This window comes from Podarcis raffonei, chromosome 1 (assembly GCF_027172205.1).
Source record: "Podarcis raffonei isolate rPodRaf1 chromosome 1, rPodRaf1.pri, whole genome shotgun sequence".
Classification (NCBI taxonomy): domain Eukaryota; kingdom Metazoa; phylum Chordata; class Lepidosauria; order Squamata; family Lacertidae; genus Podarcis; species Podarcis raffonei.
Genome location: NC_070602.1, coordinates 121,279,762 through 121,305,504, shown reverse-complemented (window position 1 = coordinate 121,305,504; position 25,743 = coordinate 121,279,762). Strand labels below are relative to the sequence as shown.

Sequence of the window (25,743 nt, the reverse complement as noted above, 5' to 3'; positions counted from 1 at the left end):
CCATTTGAATACACGAGAGTAGTGACAGGCTGATGTACACATACAGTATACATACCCCTAGACAGTTCTAGTATTCATATCAAAAACAGCATTCAAGTATGACAGGAAACTCCATCCCTGAACAAGCAATCGAAAAAGGAGTTGTGGCCAGCCCTTAAACCTGAGGCACATTATTCACAGAATACGCTTTGGTCTTACTTTTTAAAAAGAGCGTCTTTGGTAGCTTCCATATGCCTCACAACTATGTTCTGGAAGAATGAGAGCTCCATCGATTCCGAACGATTATGAAATGCTTCTTTATCAAATAAGCGCAAAGCTCTGTAGGAGTCATGAAAACAATCTGGTAAACACCTTTTCCCAAGCCACTTGCCTCTGATGTTTATAGCTTTAAACAAAGAAAACTGTGAATGCGCCGTTCTGTTGCGTGTTAAGATCCCCAGGGGCTTCCCAATAATAAAGACACAATCGACACGGAGTTTAGTTTTAGTTTATTGGCATAATTTTGGTCACAACTTTATTGATTACAGATAGTGAATGGTTTGTTTAGGCATTAGTTCCCAACTAGCTGCACCTGACCTCAGCAGGACAGCACTGATGCCTGGGCCCTACCATATTGTCAGTACAGGTGAACACCGTGGGGGAACACTGGTATGGTCACATGACTCAAGCTCACTCCAAAATGCTCCCAGGGACTCTTGCATGGCCCTACCCCCCGAAAGGGGTCGACAAAAGCATGGCGAGTCCCTGGATTCCTTTAGCAGAATACCTGTTGCACATTGGAGGGGCCAGGTTCTCTGACCTGCCCTCCAGACCACCTTGAACCAATGCCTAACCGCCAAACCTTACAAAGTTGTGACGATTTGCTACGCAGCAGGCGAAACCCAAGTGGCACCAGCCAATCAGCCAAGTGGGAAAATTCCTACCGGGCCCCTGCCCCAACAGCAGACGACCCACAACGGCATAGCAAGGTCATAAAGGTAAAGGTAAAGGGACCCCTGACCATTAGGTCCAGTCCCGGACGACTCTGGGGTTGCGGCACTCATCTCGCTTTATTGGCCGAGGGAGCCGGCGTACAGCTTCCAGGTCATGTGGCCAGCATGACTAAGCCACTTCTGGAGAACCAGAGCATTTTTAAATAATTAAATATGAAAACAGATTACAAGTGTATGAATGGAAGATGCCTTAGTTTAACAGTTTATGTACAATCCAGATTGTAGCACACGTCTTCTGACTTAAAACAGCATGTTTCTCAATTTGAATCTAGACGGCTTCAATATTCTTATGAATTCTTTTAAAGGCATCTGGATTCAAATAAAAGTAATCACATATCTTCAATAAAAGTTGATAACACACATGGTAATTAACATAATAAGAAAACGTAAGACTCAAAGGGGAGACGACAGAAAATTTACTTCGCCATTTGCTTCCTGTTTGGTGCAAGGGATAGGAAAAACACTAAAAACTCAAATTTCATTAGCTCTTCTGGGTAAAGTTTTTAATAAATCAAGCCACTCCCTGGGCTGCTTATACCAAGTGCAAAACAAGACAACATGGTCCAAACAGACTATTTCTCTTATTCCACAGGAACAAATATGTTCTTTAAGTGGAATCTACTTAAATCAGCCAAGTAGAAGGGGAAACTTGTAACTAGACAGCATAAATGGTCTCCTATATTTGTAAATCATTATTGTCTCGGGCAATTCTGCGCAACATAAAAACATAAAAAATATGTGTGATTTCAGAAAGGAAGGAAGGAAGGAATCACAGGTATTTTGCTCAGGGAATATAATTCATTTACAGGGGTGTCGAGTTGTCCCCCATATTGAGGGGGCCTGGCGTCGTGTGATGTCATATGCACAACATAACATGCCCCTCAGCGTTTCCTACCCCCACTCGGCGACGGCGAGCTGCAGAGGATGGGGGTCCCCTCAATATTGGGGGGGCTCAGCCCCTACCCACAAATATTGAGGGGGTTGAAGCCCCTTCCGCCCCTATAGTTGACTCTGCTGATCTTCTATTAATGAGGGAAATGAAACAAAGAATGTCAGGACCACAAGGTAGTAATTCTCAACTTTTCAATTACATTTGGCGGAGAACAAACCCACTGGATCCTGAGCAATAATTCCCAGTGCAACAATTTTGCCTGTGCAAAACGAAATTAATCAGATTTCATATCTTTAAAAGAAAATTAGATGCCTATTATTTAAAAGCAGATTATCTTTTTGGACTAGCTGACATGTCAAATTAAAATTTATTAAACTATCTGATGAGCTGTCAGGTACTCCTCTGCTGCCTGAAAACAAACCAAGAACGAACAACTCAATTAAAACTTCCCCGATAAACGTAACTATCTGGTGACTTAAGAGAACAAAACTAAGCATGACAAAGCAATGGTTTAAAGGAATTTTTTTCTTGTCTTTTCTTTTACCACAATATATATTTATTAATGAAATAATCTGAGCTTCAGGGATGAAAATATTCCATCTGGGAATTGGCTCAACAGCTGATTTAAATGAAAAATGGTAACGTTTGTGACCTTGCTTGCTCTGTCAGGACAGAAACCTTATTCTAATTAGGCACAACTCTAGAAATGTTTTAAAGATAATGTGCTCTGACAACAATGAGTTCCTCCAGGGCTCTTGCTGTCAGAATGAGGCCCTGCCACAACAGAACAAGCCAATCAAATTTTGTCTTATTTCCCTTCATACTGACAGCCCAGGGTGAACATTTTCAGCTATTAGTTTAGCTTTATTTCTTTTTGAATTTATTATTTTTATTACTTGCCGATGTTCAAAATTAAGTAGCTGCACCTCTGATTACGGGATGAGACTGGTCATTTGTGCGATCATCATGTTTTGCAGTTTGAGGCAATAAATAAACAATATTCAACAGAATAAAGTATGGTATAAGAAAAATAATAGGGGATTTAAAAAAAAATAGACAGTGGACGAAGCGGACACTTTTAGGCATCTTGTTCGTTTAAACTTGTTGTCTACCTTCCTTACAACATCCACAAGTGAAGTATTTCAAATTAAGAGGAGATCCAAGGGGCAAATACTTAATGCAGAAATGTGCATAAAGTACTAAATGTTTGTCTTTTTAAAGCAGATTTGGAGCACTGTAATTTTGAGTGATGGGTGGAAGAGCGCTAAGCCATTTCGCTGCCAGCCATATTTCTGCTCACTATCCTCCCAGCAAGCTATTTTTTAAGCTGTGGAGTTCCAGAAGCACAATTACTCAACTATGATATTTGCTTATAGTAGCCTCGGGCTGCTTTTCAGAGACTTGGAATTGCAGAACTGTAACCTGGAAAAGCAGAAACTAGCTCCTGGATGCATGATCAGTACTGCTGCAATAGATTTTGATGTGACAGTTGCATATGCCTGTTGACTTGCGACCAGGACTAAGGGCCTCTGTTGTACACCAGGAAGACAAATGTCCATTTGTGGGTGCAGTTTTAACCATGTCTGCAAAGCGTGTTCTCCTTCACGGAGAGCACGCGTTGCGGTGGGGACCGCCAGGACACTCCAAAGTTGGGGGGCGGGCTAATTGACCGTTGGCCACTGATGCGATTGGGGCTTCCCTTGTTGTTGGGAAGAAGTTAATGTTGCCATTTGTTGATTGACAGCCAGAAATGCTAAAACTTCTTGCACGAGGCTAGGGCTTCCTCTTTTCGCCCGTGCATCGGATTGCCCGTCCCTCCCTCCCTAGAATAGGGTTGTTCGCTTTGACCTTGCTATGCCTGTCATGGGGTCGTCTGCTTTGGAGCAGGGGCCCGGTAGGAATTTTGTCCATCTGGCTGATTGGCTGGGGCCATTTGGTTTTTGCCTAATGCGTAGCAAATTGTCACAACTTGTAAGGTTGCGGTTAGGCATTGGTTTAGGGTTTGCTTGGTTGAGGGGCATGGATTGGCTGTGCCTGCCCCTCTAATGCTGCTGCCGCAAGGGATTCCGTTAAAGGAATTGGGGGCTAACTATTGCTTGTCCACTCTGTCAAGGGGGCTTGGGCCATAGCAATGAGCTCCTGGTTGCATTTGGGGAGGGCTGAGGGCAGCTTCCCTGCGCCGACACTACCCCCAAGTGTATTCCCCTTTTCTGACTTTCGCATCGTGCGGAATGTCAGTCTGTCCCCCATGGTGGGGGGAGTTGTCGCAACCAATGCCTAAGCAACCACTCATAAATTTGTATTTTAATAAAGTTGTGGCCAAAATTATGCCAAAAATCTTAAACAAAAAAATTCTGTGTGATGTGTGAGTTATTGGGGCGGCCCTGGGGACCTCAACATGCAAACATGACTTCAGCAGTGTGCTACTGGCACAAACAACACACCTTCAAAGGACCTTGCTCTCAGTGATGATCAGATGAGTGGTGCAAAGAACAAGCACCTTGGAGGTTGTCTCCTAGTGTCATAAGTAGGGAGGACTTAGGATTGCACCCTTAGGATTTTGTTTTGAGGGTGAAGCTTAAGGGATTAGTCCAAAAGCTTTACACAAAGGGTGGTTTTGGGGGAGAACTCCAAAGGAGAGAAAAGTGGAGACATTCAAGGGGTCTGTGAAGAAGAAATAATAATAATAATAATAATAATAATAATAATAATAATAATAATAATATAAAATAATAATAATAATAATAATAATAATAATAATAATAATAATAATAATAATAGGAGAAGAAGAGTTTGGATTTGATATCCCGCTTTATCACTACCCGAAGGAGTCTCAAAGCGGCTAACATTCTCCTTTCCCTTCCTCCCCCACAACAAACACTCTGTGAGGTGAGTGGGGCTGAGAGACTTCAAAGAAGTGTGACTGGCCCAAGGTCACCCAGCAGCTGCATGTGGAGGAGCGGAGACGCGAACCCGGTTCCCCAGATTGCGAGTCTACCACTCTTAACCACTACACCACACTGGCTCTCTAATTAATAATAATAATAATAATAATAATAATAATAATAATAATAATATTTATACCCTGCCCATCTGGCTGGGTTTCTCCAGCTACTCTGGACAGCTCCCAACAGAAAATTAAAAACACGATAAAACATCAAACATTACAAGCTTCCCTAAACAGGGCTGCCTTCAGGTGTCTTCTAAAAGTCAGATAGTTCTTTATTTCCTTGACATCTGATGGGAGGGCGTTCCACAGGGCGGGCGCCACTACCGAGAAGGCCCTCTGCCGGGTTCCCTATAACTTCACTTCTCGCAATGAGGGAACTGTCAGAAGGCCCTTGGTGCTGGACCTCAGTGTCTGGGCTGAACAAGGGGGGTGGAGATGATCCCTCAGGTGTACTGGTCCAAGGCCTTGGGTACAAGGAGTAGAAAAGCAGCAGAGGGACAGCATTTTCTTCTGCTTCTCCGACTTTGGGAAACTTTTACTTACACATCTGTAAACACATCTTGCACATTTGAATTCTGCCTGATCTTTTATTTCCCTTCTCTTCGCTTCCCTCCCCTTTTATGAGGATCACCCACAGCTAATTCTCCCCTGACCTCCTCGCTGGCCCAAGTAGGACCAGTTCAGCCAGCTAGCCCTGATGGGAGATTATCTAATTGATTTTTGATTTTTGATTTTTATTGTTATTCATGTTTTTATTCTGTATTTTATGCTGCTTTTATAATTAAGTGTTTTAAATTTGTTGTTAGCCGCCCTGAGCCCGGTTTTTGAACAGGGGAGGGCGGAATATAAATAAAATTTTATTTTTATTATTTATTATTGCATTGACATTGACAGAAGTACCTGGTAAGATCCTCCCTCTATTGTGTGGGCAGGTAATCCCTCCCCCTACCTGGCCTGGTTTCCCTGGCAACGCTTCCCCCAGGTGGGATTGGACAACTCACTGAGGTAGGCGGGGACCTCCAGGTATCCCACCTGAGGGAAGGCAAAGCCTATGCTGATGGGGCCACTCCAGATCCAGGGCTGCACGCGTCCACGCAAAGGGCGCCCCCCATTTTAAGCGGGGAGCGGTCATTGACAGAAGTGCAACATCTACACATTCAAAACACTGCTTACTTAAAAGATGTCTGCCAGAGGTCCAGAACAGCCAACATGGTGGGGTTCATCGCGTACAAATGCTCATTTATATAAGCACGAGCTGCCAGGTAGGACTTGTTCCAAGGTTTGGGCACTATCTCCATCCTATAAACAAACAAACAAAAAAACCCTCACAAATTAGTAACACTGAGATCCCAAGAGATACATGGAGTACAGATATATCTGTGCTGCTTTATTGAATTTTTTAAAAAATAGAAGACAAACCCAATTTTACCAGCTTGTCAGAAATTAAAAATACACCTTTGGGGAAATATATCAAAATTAAATAGGGTGGTGGTGAAGACTTTCTCCTGAGTTTGGAAATTCTTTTACTAAGCCAAAATCCCTTGTGAATGCCTAGGCCTTATCAAATTAATTAGCCGTATGCATACAATTTAGGTAGTTAATTAACCAATTAGAAGTACACTTAGATTCGAATCTGATCTTATAAATTCTAAAAGAAAAACTCTTTCCAAAACGTATCGACTCCTCCTCGACTGGACAGTCAAGGAGGAGGAGGTAACAGTGGCAATGGTGAGGTGGTCCCAGGATTTTGGCCATTCAATAACCATGGCCCAATGGGAAAACTTATGGAAGATCAATTGGAAATTCACAAATTGTTACATGATTAGAGAGAACTTTCAAAAAATGCAACATCATCATCATCATCATCATCATCATCATAATAATAATAATATATAATTTATACCCCGCCCATCTGGCTGGGTTTCCCCAGCCACTCTGGGTGGCTTCCAACAGAACACTAAAATACAATAACCTATTAAACATTAAAAGCTTCCCTAAACAGGGCTGCCTTCAGATGTCTTCTAAAAGTTTGGTAGTTGTTTTTCTCTTTGACATCTGGTGGGAGGGCGTTCCACAGGGCAGGTGCCACTACCGAGAAGGCCCTCTGCCTAAACATTCAACCAATATCAAAATGCAGCATCACATTCTGACACAATTAGAAAGCGTGTCAACAAGCTATCATAAAATAGAACCATCAGTTCAATAAACCTATGGGAACCTAAAATCAATATTATAGTAAGATGCAGTCCATTAACCCATTCTTATTTAATGCACACAAAGCAAGATCAACATTAACAAAGTAAAAATTGCAGGGAGAACAGAAGGAAGGAGGAAAGGAAGGATAGCTGTCAACTTACAGATTTGAAAATAAGGGACCAGCAGCCTCGAAAATAAGGGATCAGCAGCCAAAATAAGGGATCAACCATTACTTTGATGAAATACATATTTTGTTGCATGCAAATGGCTTTAGATACCTATTTGGTCCATAAATTATCATATAGCATATATTCGACACAAAAAAAAACAGCAACAATTTGTTGTTGACACAGGACAGCTGGACATAGAAAGGGCCCCATTACCTTCAGTAGCTTATTTAAGGGACATCATCAATAAGGGACAGCAGCAGGACATGGCGCTGGGATAAAGGACTGTCCCGCCAAATAAGGGATGCTTGACAGCTATGGAATGGAAGGAAGGAAGGAAGGAAGGAAGCTAGTTAAGCCTAACCCTTGCACCTTGTGGTATTGCTGTCCTCCAAGGCACCACAGCCATCTGGTTTGCCTACACCAGTGGCCAAAATTGTGGAAACCTTTTGGAAAAAGTGTATTTCTGAAGTTTGGTGGCTCATAACACCACTTTATTCTGGAGCAATACCGTAACATTATATATCAATGGAAAGATAATTTAATGAAGAATGTAATGCAACAAAGTTTGTTAAATTATCTGTGTTCCATCAAAAGTTGTAGGCAAATAACCAGAAAAAGGAAGCACAATTTTCAGGATATGCCGTAGCTTTCCTTCATTTGAATGTAGCCAATGAGCAGCAGCGTTTAGAGAGCCAATCAGGTATTATCAAACCTTTTCCAAAAGGTTTCCACAATTTTGGCCACTAGTGTAGTTAGGAGTCTTGGGGATGGGTTATTTTTTTTTCCCAGTAGGCTAGCTGTTCGCAGCACGACCCTCAACTTCATCCAAGGAGTCCCTGGCAGAGGAGCATGCTGGGCAGAATTAGCAAAAGCATGTCCTCTTCCCCAGATGTTCCAGATGTTCTGGCCACTAATGCTGGTCCTACTACACTCCAAAGGGCAGATGCCCACCTGTTCCTCCTGATGGAGTATCTAGTAGGTCTGTCCCACATGTCTAGGCTACCTGTGAGAGAGCTGATTTGGCAAGGACAGTAAAGGTATTGGACGCCATTGTCCTCTGAAAGCATCCCTTCCTGGGTGTGCCTGTGTTTGTACCTTCTTTGCAAGACATCCTGTTGCTGTTTACACAGCCAAACCATCCACTTCGAACAGGAAGCATAATGAAAGTGCCGTTGTACTTTTTCTTATGCATTAACCTGACAGCTTGCAACACCCATGCTTTGCAAAATGTGTTTCTCATAAGTCTGTCTTATTTTGTGGCAACAACTCTTATTCAATACTTAGCACTAAATAGGGGGGGGGGAATATTTTTTGTGGTCAATGGCTTTAGGGCTTCTCTTGTAATAATAGCCAACATCAATTGTGTCGCATAATCATTTCAATAGAAAGTTGTATAATAAGAGCTATATTGTTGTTTTCTACAAGTTTACATAACAGTAAAACAGTGACTTCGTGTTTGGTGTCCAATAAGGCTGTAGGTAGCCGCCCAGAGTGGCTGGGGAAACCCAACCAGATGGGCGGGGTATAAATTATATATTATTATTATTATTATTATTATTATTATTATTATTATTATTGGTTTTTTGCCATGTTCTGCTCTGAAGTTTAGTGACACTGCAACAGCATTTACATTTTTTATTAAAAAAAAATACAGTTTTGTGTCCCCAGATCTGAAAAACATTAAAACTTAATGTGCAGCATGCTCAGTGCAGGGCAGAACAAGGAGAACACCACAATATTTTATTTTGTTTAAAAGGCACATAAAGTTCTTCATTGTTTACAAATGTATGAACTAGGGTGATAATGAGACCCATAAAGTTGATGGCAAAGAAGGAGCAATGTGTCGTAGAAAAGTCAGTAGAAAGGTCAACTACAAATTAACCCATGGACTAAACAAAATTTGCGACAGGAGCAAGGGTCAATATGTAACTCAGCTTGGAATCGCAACAGCTCCACTACAGAAATCCACATGCTCAACTGGACTGTTGTTGCACATTCTAAGACCTACTCAGAGTGTGGAATCCATTGGCGTAGCCGGGGGGGCATGGGGTCAAAATCAATACAAATCTGAGGTTCTGCCCCCCTAACAAAAGCTTGCCAAAACAAAAATCCTGGCTACGCCCGTGGTGGAATCCTTCATTTCTTTCATTACAAAGGTGTGCATTTCAGGCACTGCTATTGTGAGACAAACATCTGGTCTAACCCCATCTTTTGCATGATTCATTTATGTTTACCTTTTTAACGGGCTGAAGCTCTACCTAAACCCATTGCACAACAGCTAGAAACCAGGAAGCAGAGCATTCTGCATTTCCATATAGGGTAGGGAAGAGCCCTCTGTTCATTGGGGTGTTAGAGCACATCTTTTGCCCAACCCCTGGTACATAGCTGTCAACCGTCCCTTATTTGGTGGGAAACCCCCTTATCCCAGCGCCGTGTCCCGCTGCTGTCCCTTATTGATGATGTCCCTTAAATTTCCCGGGTTTCAAAGGAAGCAGCTTCTCTCCCTCCCTCCCTGCCGGCCAGGGAGGAGGCAGGCTCCAACTGGGTTGCTTGGCTGCGTTGCTCACCCAATAAGGAGTCTAAGAACGACCGGGGGGTGGAGCTTGCATGCCTTGAGCCAATCAAATCGGCCGCATTGCCTGGGGACTCACCTTTGCTCAGCGCTTCCCAGCGGAAAAGTGACAGTTGTTTTCCTTGCTGCATCCCCTTTGCCGGGTTGCTGCGCTGTGGGAACCAGCGCTTGCGGCTTTGTTTGGCTGCTGGCTGGGCTTTCTGCCTTTGGCTCAGAGGGGCTCAGAAGTTGAACATACCTGTGCTTGGAAAATCCCTTATTTGGGCTGCTGATCCCTTATTTTTGAGGCTGCTGCTCCCTTATTTTCAAATCTGTAAGTTGACAGCTATGCCCTGGTATCTCCAGCTAGAAGGTGGGAATGACCTGTCTGAAACCTTGGAGAGCTCTTGCCAGGAAGGATACATATGATCACTGCACCAATGAGGTCTAACTCATTTCAAGAGCGCAATCCCATGCATAGAAGTAGAACCATTGTGGGAAATGTGAATTACTCCCACGTTAAGATTGCACAGGAACTGCATCCTAAGGCAGCTTCAGGCATTTTGCCTGTTACAGTTTCTAGGCAAAAGTTTTGAAGTAGCGTTTCCTTACTCTTCACGATGAGGTGGAAGAACTTGCTTCTTGTCTTCCTCCTTTTCTCTGGGGTCTCTCAAAACAAAGTCAACTAAAAGGAGGCATTAAAAACAGAGCAGAACACAAATAATCTCAGCAAAACAGGGGAAGGGGGGACTGTGACAAAGAAGCCGAACCAATTATTTCTAAAAGACTTCAAGGGTGTTATGCAGGAGTAACCGAAGGCAACGCGGATCAAAGTTATTTGATTTAAGAACGCTTTGCAAAACAAAACAAAATAAGTGTACATAAAAAGGCTGAACCAGCAGAAAATTAAAAGCAGCTGGGAAATAAAAACCCTCACAGTGCATTCTTATGCATGTTTACTTAGAAATAAGTCTCATAGTGTTTAGTGAGGCTTACATCGTAATAAGTGTGTTTAGGACTACGGCCAAAGAAGAACGATGGAGACCAGGCTTCTATGCCCAGAATGGATTGAAAGCTTTTCCAAGTGGAATCCTGTTTGTTTAAACCTTTCAGAAAGAATTTATGTCTGCTTTCCAGAACAATTTATCCAGCAACAATGCATTGGGAATGAACAGTGGCACACGCTATTCTGCTTACGGCAGAGATGGAGAACCCGCGGACTTTCAGAAGTTGCTGGATTCCAACTTCCATCAGCCCCAGAAAGCATAGCCAATAGTCAGGGGTGATGATGGGAGCTACAGCCCAGCAACACCTAAAGGGCCAGAGTTCCCAAGCATCACTCATTTACAGATAGCCTTCTGCAACAGAAGTGGCTCCCCAACGGTGGAACGCTCACTCCAGAGAGACGAACCCAGCATCATCTTTATCGACTTTTAGGCACCAGGCAAAGACGTTTACCCAAGCATTTGGCTCTTAATTTGAGACCTATTATGGTATGATGGTACCCTAGTCTGCATTGGAGTTCATCTTTTAGTAGGGTGGAATAAGACTTGTCCTTTTCTACGATACTGGGATGAGCCCTTTTAGCCAATAATATTTTTATATCTTTCCAATAGCGTTAAATTTTTTTAAATCGTGTACGCTTTTACAACAGTGAGTTGCTTTGAGTCATTTTACGGCGTGAGTGATGAATAAAGGCAGCAAACAGTAACCACACAGAGGCTTTCAAACTTTCTCTGTGCTGCTGCTGAAGTTGTGTTGAGGCTCAACAGGCCTGGTGACCTCTCCCTGTAAACAGAGGGCAGTGTTCGCCTAACAAACCCCATCAGCAGAAGCCCTTCTCTCCTTCCCCCAGTGCCAGCCCAAATTGGCTCTGGGGGATGACCAGGAGACCCTCAAAAACAGGGCAAGGGGCAGGATCTTTCCATCCTGCACAGTCAGAATGACTGGAAGAGTACAAAACTGAATCCTACCCAGGATGTGCACCTAAGAACAAAGAACACTTAGAACACCGTGGGTGGGATTCAACTGAGTCACATCACTTGCAAAATGGGGTTTTGCACCCTCTCCCCCCTCCCACCGTGTGTACCCAAAATTGGCTCTGGGGGGTTCAGGAGAATCCCAGAACAGTGCACAGCAGGAGGAGGTGGGAACTGTTCCACCCACCAAGCCCAAATGCTTGCACTACAGTGGTACCTCTGGTTACGTACTTAATTCGTTCCGGAGGTCCGTTCTTAACCTGAAACCGTTCTTAATCTGAAGCACCACTTTAGCTAATGGGGCCTACTGCTGCCGACACGCCACCGGAGCACGATTTCTGTTCTCATCCTGAAGCAAAGTTCTTAACCCGAGGTACTATTTCTGGGTTAGCAGAGTCTGTAACCTGAAGCGTATGTAACCCGAGGTACCACTGTACTGTAATAGTGTGATGCTGAGTTCTTCCCCATGTTCCCAGAATCCTCTGCTGTGTGCAGGGTTACCTCCTCAAAGATGGTGCTCTAGAAACAGTTTCTCCTTGACCACAGCCAGGCCTGTATGGCCTCACCATTGGGATCTAATAGCATAGGCTGCCCAGAATGGCTGGGGAAACCCAGCAAGATGGGTGGGGTATTAATAATAATAATAATAATAATAATAATAATAATAATAATAATAATATATCATCATCTCACTGTCTTCTGCATTTTGGACAGGAAGTGGTGGCAAACTGCTTCAGGGACATTTGTCCATCATTGCTTATCTTTTCATTAAGAAAGCTCTGGTATATTTCCCAGCAAACCTCTAGGCTCCTCTAGAACACAGTATGGACAACACATGGGCTAAAAATGCACCTATGCTGAAACAGTACTCAAGACTGACCTTCTCCAGCAAATATCACATTTGACATTACCTATCGCTTTCTTCACACTGAGAAGATAGTCCTCTCTCATTTCATCAGAGAGGGCATAGATACTTTCGCTGAGCACTTTCAAATGTTGTGGCACGAGTGCCAAGACATGTTCCAGCCAGGAGTCCTCCATTGGGGCCACGTGTTCCGTATCTATCCCGTGGCGAATGTAATAGTAGTATTTCTGCAAAGTCAGAACATCACAGGAGATGCTATGAAAAAGCAAAGCTATTTCTGGCATTGATGGATGCATGAGTTCCCTCCCAAAATCCCACACACACACACTTTAAACATATGTGAAACATATGTGAATGTGCTGACTACAATTAACCTGTGTGTCCGCAACTGCTTGGTATTTATTTCCCTTTACTTCCCGTTTCAAACATATAACCTCTAATACAGAGCCTGTGGAAGGGACTCCAACTCTCTAGCTCAGGCTTCCTCAACCTCGGCCCTCCAGATGTTTTGAGACTACAATTCCTATCATCCCTGACCACTGGTCCTGCTAGCTAGGGATCATGGGAGTTGTAGGCCAAAAACATCTGGAGGGCCAAGGTTGAGGAAGCCTGCTCTAGCTGCTGGAGATGTGACAGGGATAATGCTCCCCTAAAATATATGTTTGTACAACATCCTACACAGAATATTTTTGAGGAGAAGGTAAGAGAGACGATCTACAAGACTGTACGGAACAATCTTAAATTTGCAGGGGGAAATATCCCTTTGAATTATACACCCAACACATGGAATCTAACAAAGGGACAATATGAATGGACTCTCTGGACTACAGCAAAAAGACTGGTATTGAGGAACTGGAAAAATAAAAATGCAGCTCCCTTTAATGATTGGATTGATAATATGTACAAATTCGCTGCACATGAACAAGTTGTCTACAAACGTAGACTTGCCATGGACAAATTTAACAACATTTGAAATTAATTTTTATACATACCATATTAGGTTAAGGTCTGGTTAACTACAATAACAACTTTCCCCCTTTTGTGTAATGTACACAATATCTTTTTGTTGTTGTTCTGTTTTGTTTTCTACATGGGTACCATTTCTTGTCCCTTCTTTTTGTGTCTTATCCCACTCACAGGTGGCACTATGGTTGAAACCACAGAGCCTCTTCGGCAGTTCAAATCCCCATGACGGGGTGAGCTCCCATTGCTCTGTCCCAGCACCTGCCAACCTAGCAGTTCAAAAGCACACCAGTGCAAGTAGATAATAGGTACCGCTGCAACGGGAAGGTAAACGGCGTTTCCGTGCGCTCTGGCACTCGTCACGGTGTCCCATTGCACCAAAAGCGGCTTAGTCATGCTGGCCACGTGACCCGGAAAGCTGTCTGTGGACAAACGCCGGCTCCCTCATCCTGAAAGCGAGATGAGCGCCACAACCCCATAGTCCGCTTTGACTGGACTTTACCATCCAGGGGTCCTCTACCTTTACCTTTTACCTTACTCTGTCCACTTGTAATTTTGTGCTTTTTGTTTTTCAATAAGGAATATAAAATAAACAAAAAAACCCAAGCAGCCCCAGCCAGCATGGCTGAAAGTTTGGAACGATGGGAGTTTGTCCATCCACAAGCCACATGGAGGGGCCACAGGCTCCTTATTTCCCTTCGGAAGTAACTGAAAACCCCCAGGGAGGATCATCAGCAGTGTATGAGTGGATTCCGTTCACCTGACCGTCTTACCACCTTGCCCTGCCCCATCCCTGCCAAAGCTGGGAGCATCACCATTGACGAGAGAGCACCACTGCCTCTCTGGCCCCCAGCATCATTCCCCCAGTCCTAATGTTTCAATCCTGCTTCCCCTCCCCTTGATAATCACTCAAATCAAAGAGTCATTGTCTTGTTTACCAAAATGTCTTTTTCTATGCCCTCTGTTGCCCCAGGTTTCGCTTCTTCTATGGAAAGCTGCTGCTCCTCAGTAAGGTCTGGCTGCCTAATGAAAACAAACACGACAATTCAATCACAATGGTTTTCAAACTCCGGTTGGCAAATCAGTCCTGATCTCAGTTAAGTCAGAAGAAAGGGGATTTGCTTAGCCTCCTGCTGCTGGGCAGGAAGGTCTGTTTTTTCCGACTTTCTCAAAACTGACCCTTTTTCTTTCGGTGGTCATCCTTTTTAAAAAATATATATATATGTATATTTGCACTTTCTAAAAGAGGAAAGAACTTTTCTAAAAAATAAAATTACACAGAAGCTCACATGATGATGTTAACAAGAGCACTTCTGAAATTTTCCCGGTCCTTTTTGCCGCCAGGTTTAGCTTTAGAAGTCGACGGTCCAGCACCCAAATCACTGGCTGGAGGAGGTTCCTGTGCTTTTCGCTTCTGAGCCCTCGGAGCCAGATATTCTCCTAGGGGAGGAAAGGAAGATATTGTGTGGTACCAGCTCAAATCCACATAGAATTGTAGAGTTGGAAGGGATAGCTCAGTCTGTAGAACATGAGACTCTTAATCTCAGGGCTGTGGGCTCAAGTCCTGTGTTGGGCAAAAGATTCCTGCGTTGCTGAACTAGATGACCCTCGTGGTCTCTTCCAACTATATGATCCTATGATACAAGAAGCACCTCCCTTTCTTAGCCATGAAGGGATCATCTGACCCAACCCCCTGGAATGCAGGAATATGCAGCTGTCCCAAACAGGGATCGAACCTGCAACCTTGGCGTTATCAGCACCACGTTCTAACCAACTGAGCTACCCAGCGTGTGACACCAAAGCTCTGCAGAATCAGCTCCTGCCTCTCCCAAAAGGGAGTTAAGAGCCTCTTTCCAAACTGCTATCCATTGCATGAAAATGACAGAAGGTGGGAAAGCGGCAAATCTCTTCAAGGTATCCCACAAGAGTCAGATCCTTAAAGAGTCAGCTGCCTGGGGTTATTGATCAGCTGCGATATCCTATGCATTTGACAAGTAATCTGGGAGATCTAAATGCCCTGAGCCATGCACACCAATTTAGCTGAATGAAATATCTAAATAATAATAATAATAATAATAATAATTTATTTATACCCCGCCCATCTGGCTGAGTTTCCCCAGCCACTCTGGGCGGCTCCCAATCAAGTGTTAAAAACAGTACAGCGTTAAATATTAAAAACTTCCCTGAACTTAAGATGTCTTCTGAATGTCAGGTAGTTGTTTATCTCTTTGACATCTGATGGGAGGGTGTTCCACAGGGCAGGCGCCACCACCAAGAAGGCCCTCTGTCTGGTTCCCTGCAGCCTCACCTCTCACAATGAGGGAACCGCCAGAAGGCCCCCGGCGCTGGATCTCAGTGTCCGGGCTGAACGATGGGGGTGGAGACCAGTTCAAATGCACTGAAGCAAAACTCTGATCCAAAACCTTGCTCAGTCAACAACCGGTGCTTAGCTTAGCACGGGGGTATACTAATCACCTTGCCAAAGCAATGTAATGTTATGCCAACGTTAGACGAGGCCATCAAGAACAAGGCTATCTGTGCCTACGAGTCATGATGGCTATACAGTGGTACCTCTGGATGTGAACGGGATCCGTTCCAGAGCCCGTTCGCATCATGAGCATAACGCAACCCGCATCTGCGCGGGTCGCAATTCGCTGTGCCTGCGCATGCGCATTACCTCAATCTGAGTGTCTGTGCATGCACGAGTGGCGAAACCCGGAAGTAACCCGTTCCGTTACTTTCGGGTCACCGCGGGACGCAACCTGAAAACGCTCAACCTGAAGCGTCTTTAACCCGAGGTATGACTGTATATTCGTATCAGAAGCTACCCAGTTCTGCTAGCAGAAGCCAGTGCAAGGACTCCCACAAGCTGAACAAGGCTCCCCCTCTATTCCCGTGTGCCACTACCTCCCCCCAATCCCAGAGTGCAAGGGGAGTAAATGGGAGATCATTCCATCAGGCAAGCAAAAATTCCACTCCATACCTCAATACTAGCTGCTGGAGATTGTGAGGTGGCAAAGAGTGTTATTGGGCTCATCTCTTGATTGTGGCCTTGCCCTGGGCATCTGGTTGGCCACTATTGGAACAGAATGCTAGACTAGATGGGCCCCTTCAGATTTGTATCTGCTGGCAAAAGTCGCAGTGTTGATACGATACGGTACGATACGATACAATACGGTACGATACGATACGATACGATACGATACGATACGATACGATACAATACAATACAATACAATACAATATCTTTATTTCGTTGTTCTGTATGGGACAATGACAATAAAGATATATTATCATATTGTAGTGTATCGTATCGTATCAACACTGCGACTTTTGCCAGCAGATACACGGATGCAAATATTTAGTCTCAAATCTATTAGGGCTGGTTCACACATGTATTTTCATCCCCTGGTGGCTGTAGCTCTGAGTAACCACCGAAATGCAGGATTGGGCCATCACAAACCTATCACCACAGACAACCCTTTCTAATCACCTCATCGTACTTCAAATACAATGCCTTTATACTAGGTCTGTTGATATGCCACAGCCAGTCATCAAGGGATGCATGCATCTGAGGAAAGAAGCCCTTACTAGGGCAATGTGTTTTAATTCATTAACTGAGCTACCTTTTGCTGGAAAAGCTATCAACTTATGTTGAGATAGTGTCAGGGACCGTGCTGAGGAGGGCTGCACTGTGGAAGAATGTTGGGAACCACCCCCTCCCCCTGATCCTGATCCTGAATCTTCCCAGGAGCAGGAGGACAGTATAGATCTGGAACAGTGGTTTGCAGAGGGATATAGTTCAGAAGGCAGAAGCTGGAGAATACTGGAACAGCTAGAAGAAGCAGCACTGGGAGAGAGAGAGTTAACAGATTCACAATCTCTGGACGGCATTCCTCCGCTCTCCCCAAGGTCAAGAAGAGCTCAGAAAGTGTCAGAACAGAAAGCACAGAGGGGGCAAGCTCAGATTACAAGACGTAGGAGGGACGTGGATTAATAGGGATGGAAGAGGGTGTAATCCTTATTTGGGAGCACCGCCATTTCTGGGAGACGTGTTCTTTGTTCCCTCACTGTGATTATTAAAGTTTCTAACAGGAGTGCCTGGCGTGCTCTGGTCCATGGGGTCACGAAGAGTCGGACATGACTAAACGACTAAACAACAACAACAACAACAACTGGTAAGACGACTCTTTTTCCTTTGTTCTGCTTATTTACTGCCACGGGGGGGGGGGGAGTCAATTCCCTGAAGCCTGACAGCTAGTTCATATACCGTGTGCATATATCAAGTGTGCCCTACATGCAGTCATTTCACAGGCTAGCAGGGTTTACACTGAGGTTGATTCAGTTTTCATTTTGGCCATAAACTAAAAGAGAAATGCAAAAATACAATCCAGTAAATGATCGATAGAGCACCCACATATCTTCCAGGTTATTACAATGGGCAAAAAACAGTGCATGCCTAGTGATAAAACCATTTTCATCTGTACACAAGCATCCGGCTTTATGCTTACCTGGTGTTACCTCGTTTCTTATCATAAACTCCTCGGGAACATGTGCCTCTTCCTCTCCCCGCAGGTGGAACGAAGGAGGATTCTGATGCCATATCGGCTTACAGTTTATCTGAAACATTTAATTTCTCATTTGTCGAAAGATGCCAGCAACTATTTCCTGACAGTCCTTAATGCCATTTGTAAGCCATTTCACAGATATTAATTCAACGATATCAGTAAGCAGGCAAATGAAAAATAAAAATTTGCAAATCAAATCCATTTGCAAACAAACATGCAACTAATTCAATTGTCTGGATGACCACTGCATTTTGGACAGGGATGTGCATTCAGATACGCACTTGCCTTGTCAAACAATACAGGAAAGGATGCAGAGATCTCTCTCGCTGGATGTGTGGATTTCTTTCCCGATCTAGAAATCAGTTTATGGTTACAGTAAGGGATCTGTACTCCTGAAATTGCTGTCCAGCAACTACAACCCTGTATTTGATGCTACTGCCCAGGGAAGGGACAATAACAGTGGATGCAAATATCTGCCTTGTGTAGGCAAAGGCAGCACTCAGTGTGCCACTACTCACAGATCTACTACGTGAGTGGTGATCCATGCACAGACAACCATACGCACAGAAGCAAGGCAGTTGCAGCCCTGAACTTCCTTTCTAATAGATGTGAATGGTACCTTGCTATCTTTCAATGGAAATGAAAGCCGAAACCATTATGAATGGTTATGCCATGTATCTCACCAGTGGTGTAGCGTGGGGGTGCAGGGGGGGCCGGCCGCACCGGGCGCAACATCTGGGGGTTAGGGTTAGGGGGCGCAAATCCACGGGTTAGGGAGCGCAAATTACTTGCCTTGCCCCGGGTGCTGACAACCCACACTACACCACTGTATCTCACTATGGGGATGCATGAGTTTTGCTGCTTATGGCTGTATCTGGATCAAAGGCACTGCCATAACCTTCAGCAGAATCAGGGCATTCATAAAGCTCACTGGGAGAATTTGGCCCTGCCAGCATCTTTTGCAGACTAGCCTACCTCACAGGGATGCTGTAAAGATAAAAGGGAAGGGGGCTATGTATACTGCCTTGAGCTCCTTGGGAGAAAGGGAGGGTATAAACGCAATAAACGGAGAAACTATTCAAGATAGATGCTTGTACGCATTTGCTATTCACCAGAATTTTCTCTCCAAAGGCATGCTTAAAAATGTTTAGCAAAGCAAAAATTACCTTATCCACCAGTGGTAAGAATTTTGCTATAGGCTTCTCCAATTTCCCTTTGTTGGGTGGCTTGGGCTGCAAGGTAGTGAAAACAGTAGGCAAAATAAGACATGTATACTTTTAATATGAAACTTTAAAAACATTTTTACAGCTGCAGTCCTAATCGCATTTACGAGGAGCAAGCCCTGTTTAGGACTGCAGGGCTGGCTTCTGAATAAACATGCCTAAGCTTAGGTTCTTGCTCGTTTATTGCAGTACACTGTCATCTTTTTTCCTCAGCATTCAACAGCTACATGCACACCAGTATATATTTCTCCCATTAACTTTAGCAGAGCATTTGAAAGAAACACATTCAAATGAAGGATGGAAGCGCTGCTGCTGCCTCAGTTTCACTAAAACAAATGAACTTGCACAAGAACTGCGGCTGCATCCATTTCGCACCATTGAAAATGCCCCACAGTCTAAGAGGCAACAGGTGGCACTGTGGTCTAAACTACTTGGGCTTGCCTATCGCAAGGTCGGCAGTTTGAATCCCTGCGAAAGGGTGAGCTCCCGTTGCTCACTCACCTCACAGAGTGTTTGTTGTGAGGGAGGAAGGGAAGAGGAGATTGTTAGCCACTTTGAGACTCCTTAGGGTAGTGATAAAGCGGGATATCAAATCCAAACTTCTTCTCCTTCTTCTTCTTCTTTGCCTCAGCTCCTGCCAACCTAGCAGTTCAAAAGCACGCCAGTGCAAGTAGATAAATAGGTACCACTGCAGCGGGAAGGTAAACAGCGTTTCTGTGCGCTCTGGCACTCATCATGGTGTCTCGTTGCACCAGAAACGGTTTAGTCCTGCTGGCCACATGACCCAGAAACCTGTCTGTGGACAAACGCCAGCTCCCTCATCCTGAAAGCAAGATGAGTGCCACAACCCCATAATCGCCTTTGACTGGACTTAACCATCCAGGGGTCCTTTACTCCCTGATTGTTAGGTAAAGGTAAAATGACCCCTGACCATTAGGTCCAGTCGTGACCAATTCTGGGGTTGTGGCGCTCATCTCGCTTTATTGGCCAAGAGAGCCGGCGTACAGCTTCCGGGTCATGTGGCCAGCATGACTAAGCCGCTTCTGGCGAACCAGAGCAGTGCACGGAAACACCGTTTACCTTCCCGCCGGAGTGGTACCTATTTCTCTACTTGCACTTTGATGTGCTTTCGAACTGCTAGGTTGGCAGGAGCAGGGACCGAGCAACGGGAGCTCACCCCGTCCCGGGGTTTCGAACCGCCAACCTTCTGATCGGCAAGCCCTAGGCTCTGTGGTTTAACCCACAGCGCCACCCTGATTGTTAGGAGCTACAAATTCACCTTTCTCTGGATTTTGAGCTAACCAACTGAAAGACGACCCAGTCACCAAATCAAACCATTAACTCTCAAACTGTTTCACAGACACATCTTCTGGAATCAAAGATGAAAATCTCCAAAATGGTGTAATGGGTGCATTTCAAAAACAATGCAACACATACCCAAAGCTGCCACCACCACAATGCACAGGGATGCATGCTTGATGTGAGCTGGTTTCCCCATTTAGTTCAGTGGAACAGAATTCCATTGTGCAGTGCATCCTTGTACTGGCAGAACACTTTAGCTGGATACCACCCACAGTAATTTAGCCTCTGAAGCTTTCACATCCTTTAATCTCCATAGCTAAAAAAAAAAGCTTTACCTGTTAAATATTTACAACGTGGGGTGATGTTTACAGGCACCACAGCAGCATCACTGGACTGGAGCAGAAAATTGTTATAGAAATACCAAATGAATTATTGGAAATAGCATCCAGCTTCCAACAGCTTTGTTTCCTCAAGGTATAACCTATTCTATACAGTTGTACCTTGGTTCTCAAACGCCTTGGTTCCCAAACGGCAAAAACCCAGAAGTAAGTGTTCCGGTTTCCAAACCTTTTCTGGAAGCCGAACGTCCAATGCGGCTGTCGGCTATTCTTTCTGGGGCGACTGCACTAATAAAAAGCCACGCCTTGGTTTTCAAACATTTCAGAAGTCAAACGACATTTGTTTTTGCTATTTATTTTGCGTTTTTGTTTTTGAGGCTTTTCTGGTTAATTTGTGGTTGTGACTGTGTGGAACCCAGTTCAGCTACTGACTGACTGACTGACTGACTGTGTCACTGTGGAAATGGATAAAAGCCCCCCATCCAAACAATGACTATCATCAGTGTATGTAAGAAAAAATAATAATTTTAATTTTTATCATCTACAATACTGTCTTATTTATTTTATAGTACAGTACATTGATTATTGCTTTCATTTTATGGATCCATGGTCTCATTAGATAGTAAAATTCATGTTAAATTGCTGTTTTAGGGGTTATTTTTAAAAGTCTGGAACAGATTAATCCATTTTGCATTACTTTCTGTGGGAAAGCGCGCCTTGGTTTTGGAACACTTTGGTTTTGGAATGGACTTCCAGAACGGATTAAGTTTGAGAACCAAGGTACCACTGTATTCTATATTTATGCAATCCATGATTTTGGAAGAAATTATGAGCCGAAGTTTCCTAACTCTGCCCTACCTACCTATTTATTTACTTATTTTTGCAAAAGAATCTGCTTCCTCTCTTATTGGAAATGCTTCTAGGAAAAAGCGCTGCCACTTTAAAGATGTTGTGAGAATACCAGCCCTCCCCCCCCCATACAAACTGTCTGCTTAAGTTTATTTTTCAAAAACTAATTTTAAAATTATATGAACAGCTGCAAGGAGGATTACATCCCTTTTAAATGCCTGACTTTGAAGAGCTTGGGCTGCATTTTTGTTTTCCTAGAGGATGTCATCCTGCAATCAACTTTCCGCTAATGAGATGAATATATTAAAGTCTCCTTCAACAAATATGGCTATACCACCTGCTCCTTCCTCAAACAGCACGGATGTTTAAGTAAATGTCAGGAAGGGAGGGGGGGAAGGCATTTCGGAAAAAAGAAAGCTTATGCCATCTATTTGCTTTATACTAAATAGCAAAGAGAGAGAGAGAGAGTTCCATCAACTTCAGGGGGAAAAACACACAACCTCCTATTCTAGAGTAACAGTAAGTGGCAAGCCTTACTTGTTTAAATAAATTTCTGTAACCAAGCTAGTGAAAGAACGCCCCCTACTGCTGAAAACAATGATGCGCGGATATTTTTGTCCGCGTGGACACTGGTCCACCACACTGACAGGTCTTGTGCAAAATCACTTCTCTTATCATCTCTCCTTATTTGATTTCTGTGTACATCAGATGTTAATTCCTGACTAACTAATCTCTCTGCCTTACCTTGAGAAACATGTATGGTATACACGGTGCATGGTTATTATATCAGTAGGTCTACAATTTACTTCAAGGTGACATAATCTGGCATAGTCCCAAGATGTTTCAATTTCTTACCTGTCATTCATCAGCACATTAACAACAATTGAAACAGATTACAGCCACAGGACTATTGACCAGGAATTATAAATAATCTGGAATCTCCACTTTAATAAGACTGAGTTCTACAACTGACTTTTTAAAACGGCACTTTAAAAATCTGCTTTTGCTTTTTTATAAAGGAGCCTGATTGGGGTAGTGCAGCCTCTTTGCATTTTTGTAGACCAAAACTCCTCATGTTCTGAAGAGTTTAAATTTTTGCCTGACCATTTCACCACCCATTGCTAATGACTCTCTCTTCACCTCCAAGAGTTTCTTGGTAGCTCTGCCAACCTCAGAAATGAGAGGAATGGCAGCTTAAGAGGGCCTTCTCTGTAGCAGCCCCTAAATTCTCCTGCAACGTCTGTCATGTGTCAAAAATGCACCTCTTTACCCCTGACCTTTTGACCGTTAAGGTACTGGGACTCACCCCTTCTGTTTTGGTTAATCTACACTGTGCTGCTTTTGCTTGGAATTGTTCTCCTTGTTTTTCCTGGTATATTTAAACTTATTTACTCCTTTTGGATTGCATGATTTGATTGCATATAACCTGTCCTGGGACTTAACAGTGAAGGGTGGGTAAGAAATCGCTTGAATGAATGAATAAATAAGACCCCGCACCAAGCCAAGCATAGCCCACCCCCCCTCCACATATTGTGGTCTGCCTGCTGTACACTGCCCTTCATCCATAGATCTCAGGGCGGTTCACAGCATAAAAATACAAGATAAAAACACATATGAGCATACTAAGTAATAATAATATCAGTGATCTGCAAACCACTGAGCCTAGGGCTTGCTGATCGGAAGGTTGGCAGTTCGAATCCCCGTGACGGGGTGAGCTCCTGTTGTTCGGTCCCTGCTTCTGCCCACCTAGCAGTTCGAAAGCACACCAGTGCAAGTAGATAAATAGGTACCTCTCCAGCGGGAAGGTAAACGGCGTTTCCGTGCGCTGCTCTGGTTTCGCCAGAAGAGGCTTAGTCATGCTGGCCACATGACCCGGAAAAACTGTCTGCGGACAAACATCGGCTCCCTCGGCCAGTAAAGCAAGATGAGCGCCGCAACCCCAGAGTCGTTTGCGACTGGACTTAACTGTCAGGGGTCCTTTACCTTTACCTTTAATATAGACCCTCCAAGTGTCCCTATTTTCCAGTCCCGGATTCATTTAATTAATTTATTTATTGAGTTTATATACCGCCCTATACCCGGAAGTTCTCAGGGCGGTTTACAGAACAAAATCAAAATACAAAACCACAAAATAATCAAAATTAAAAAAAAACAAGAACAGCCCAATAACACACACCCATTTACAGAAGCCGTCCCAATTTCTGATTTGATCCTGGAACGTCCTGCTTTTCCTTATGTCCCTATTTTCATCGGAGAAATGTCGGGTGCTTTGCTCGTAGCGGAAGGGAATGAGTTTGCCTGGGGGAAAGTGAGCAGGGCACGGGGAGGAAAGCTAGTTGCGAAGTTCAAGAGAGAGACACCGAAAAGTAGCCAAGTTTTTAAAAAAACGTTTAAATGACAAGCGGTGCCTCCTTTTTTGTGGCTCTTGGAGATCACGCGCGAGCAATGATCCTGCTAGCCAGGATCGACATTGAAAGCACTTCGAAGAGGAGGTTTCCATGTGATTTTTGGGGGGAGGCGAAGCAGCACTGAGGGGAAAGAGGGAAAGCTGAATTGTAACTAAAAGACACACAAACAATCACACAAAAAATACTTTTCCATCCCTCACCTGCTCGCTACTCATGGCTGGCTAGCCAGCTGCTTGCCCCTACGCTGAATACAACGGGAGTGGGTTTTGGGGGGGCTGCGGGGGCGCCTCCCGCTCATCCGCGCGTCTCCCTCCTCTCGGTTCCCCTGCGGGGATGTTGTGCTGAGCAGGGAAACCCCGTCGCCTAGCAACGCCTCCGACTCAAACCGCGCTTTCCCCCCTTTCTTTTCTTCGGGAGCGAATGAGAGAGCGGAATCTCAACATTCCAGTCGCCGAAGCAGCGAACCCAGAGTTCCCATTGGCTCAGAGGGAGAGAGGGGCGTGTCCCCCCAGTGAAAGTTCTGCGAAGACAAAGAGCTGCCCCGCTTTTGCTTTTGTAAAAACAACCACCAGGAGTTGGACTCCAACTCCCATTAGCGCTCTGGGTCAGACTGGGTGATGGGAGTTGTTGGGCTGGTCATCTTGGGCGGACGCCGGATTGTTGTCTTCCAAAGCAAGGACTCTGTTCCGAACTTAAAAATTGGAAAACAGAAGAGGTTCAAAGACTCTCTCAAGGCAAATACAGTGGTACCTCGGGTTAAGTACTTAATTCATTCCGGAGGTCCGTACTTAACCTGAAACTGTTCTTAACCTGAAGCACCATTTTAGCTAATGGGGCCTCCCGCTGCTGCCGCGCCACTGGAGCATGATTTCTGTTCTCATCCTGAAGCAAAGTTCTTAACCTGAGGTACTATTTCTGGGTTAGCGGAGTCTGTAACCTGAAGCGTATGTAACCCGAGGTAAAGGTAAAGGGACCCCTGACCATTAGGTCCAGTCGTGGCCGACTCAGGGGTTGTGGCGCTCATCTCGCTTCATTGGCCAAGGCAGCCGACGTACAGCTTCCGGGTCATGTGGCCAGCATGACTAAGCCGCTTCTGGCAAACCAGAGCAGCGCACAGAAACACCGTTTACCTTCCCGCCGGAGCGGTACCTATTTATCTACTTGCACTTCGTGCTTTCGAAGTGCTAGGTTGGCAGGAGCTGGGACCGAGCAACGGGAGCTCACCCCGTCGTGGGGATTCGAACCACCAACCTTCTGATCGGCAAATCCTAGGCTCTGTGGTTTAACCCACAACGCCATCCGTGTCCCTAACCCGAGGTACCACTGTATAAAAAAATGTAGTATAAACACAGACAACTGGGAAACACTGGCCTGCAAGCGCTCCAGTTGGAGAACAGCCTTTAGCAAAAGGTATTGTGGGCGTTGAAGATACTCAAACTCAGGACAAGAGGGAGAAACGTGCTAAGAGGAAGCCACGCTTGGCAAACCCTCCCCGTG

At 44.5% G+C, this 25,743-nt stretch overlaps 1 protein-coding gene across 2 annotated transcripts in view; it reads right to left on the bottom strand.

The window, feature by feature from the left end:
• The window catches only part of DNAH7 (dynein axonemal heavy chain 7), a 163,843-nt gene extending 139,273 nt beyond the window's left edge, over window positions 1-24,570 (bottom strand). For both annotated transcript variants that reach the window (XM_053360481.1, XM_053360487.1), the window contains exons 1-9: window positions 24,447-24,570; window positions 19,293-19,358; window positions 18,070-18,178; window positions 14,848-14,998; window positions 14,497-14,581; window positions 12,642-12,822; window positions 10,364-10,436; window positions 6,008-6,133; window positions 199-318 (exon numbers count right to left, since the gene is read on the bottom strand). In XM_053360481.1, coding sequence (XP_053216456.1) covers window positions 199-318; window positions 6,008-6,133; window positions 10,364-10,436; window positions 12,642-12,822; window positions 14,497-14,581; window positions 14,848-14,998; window positions 18,070-18,178; window positions 19,293-19,358; window positions 24,447-24,461 — 926 coding nt within the window. In that variant the 5' untranslated portion in view covers window positions 24,462-24,570. The remainder of the gene's footprint in view (window positions 1-198; window positions 319-6,007; window positions 6,134-10,363; window positions 10,437-12,641; window positions 12,823-14,496; window positions 14,582-14,847; window positions 14,999-18,069; window positions 18,179-19,292; window positions 19,359-24,446) is intronic.
• Window positions 24,571-25,743: the final 1,173 nt, after the last annotated feature.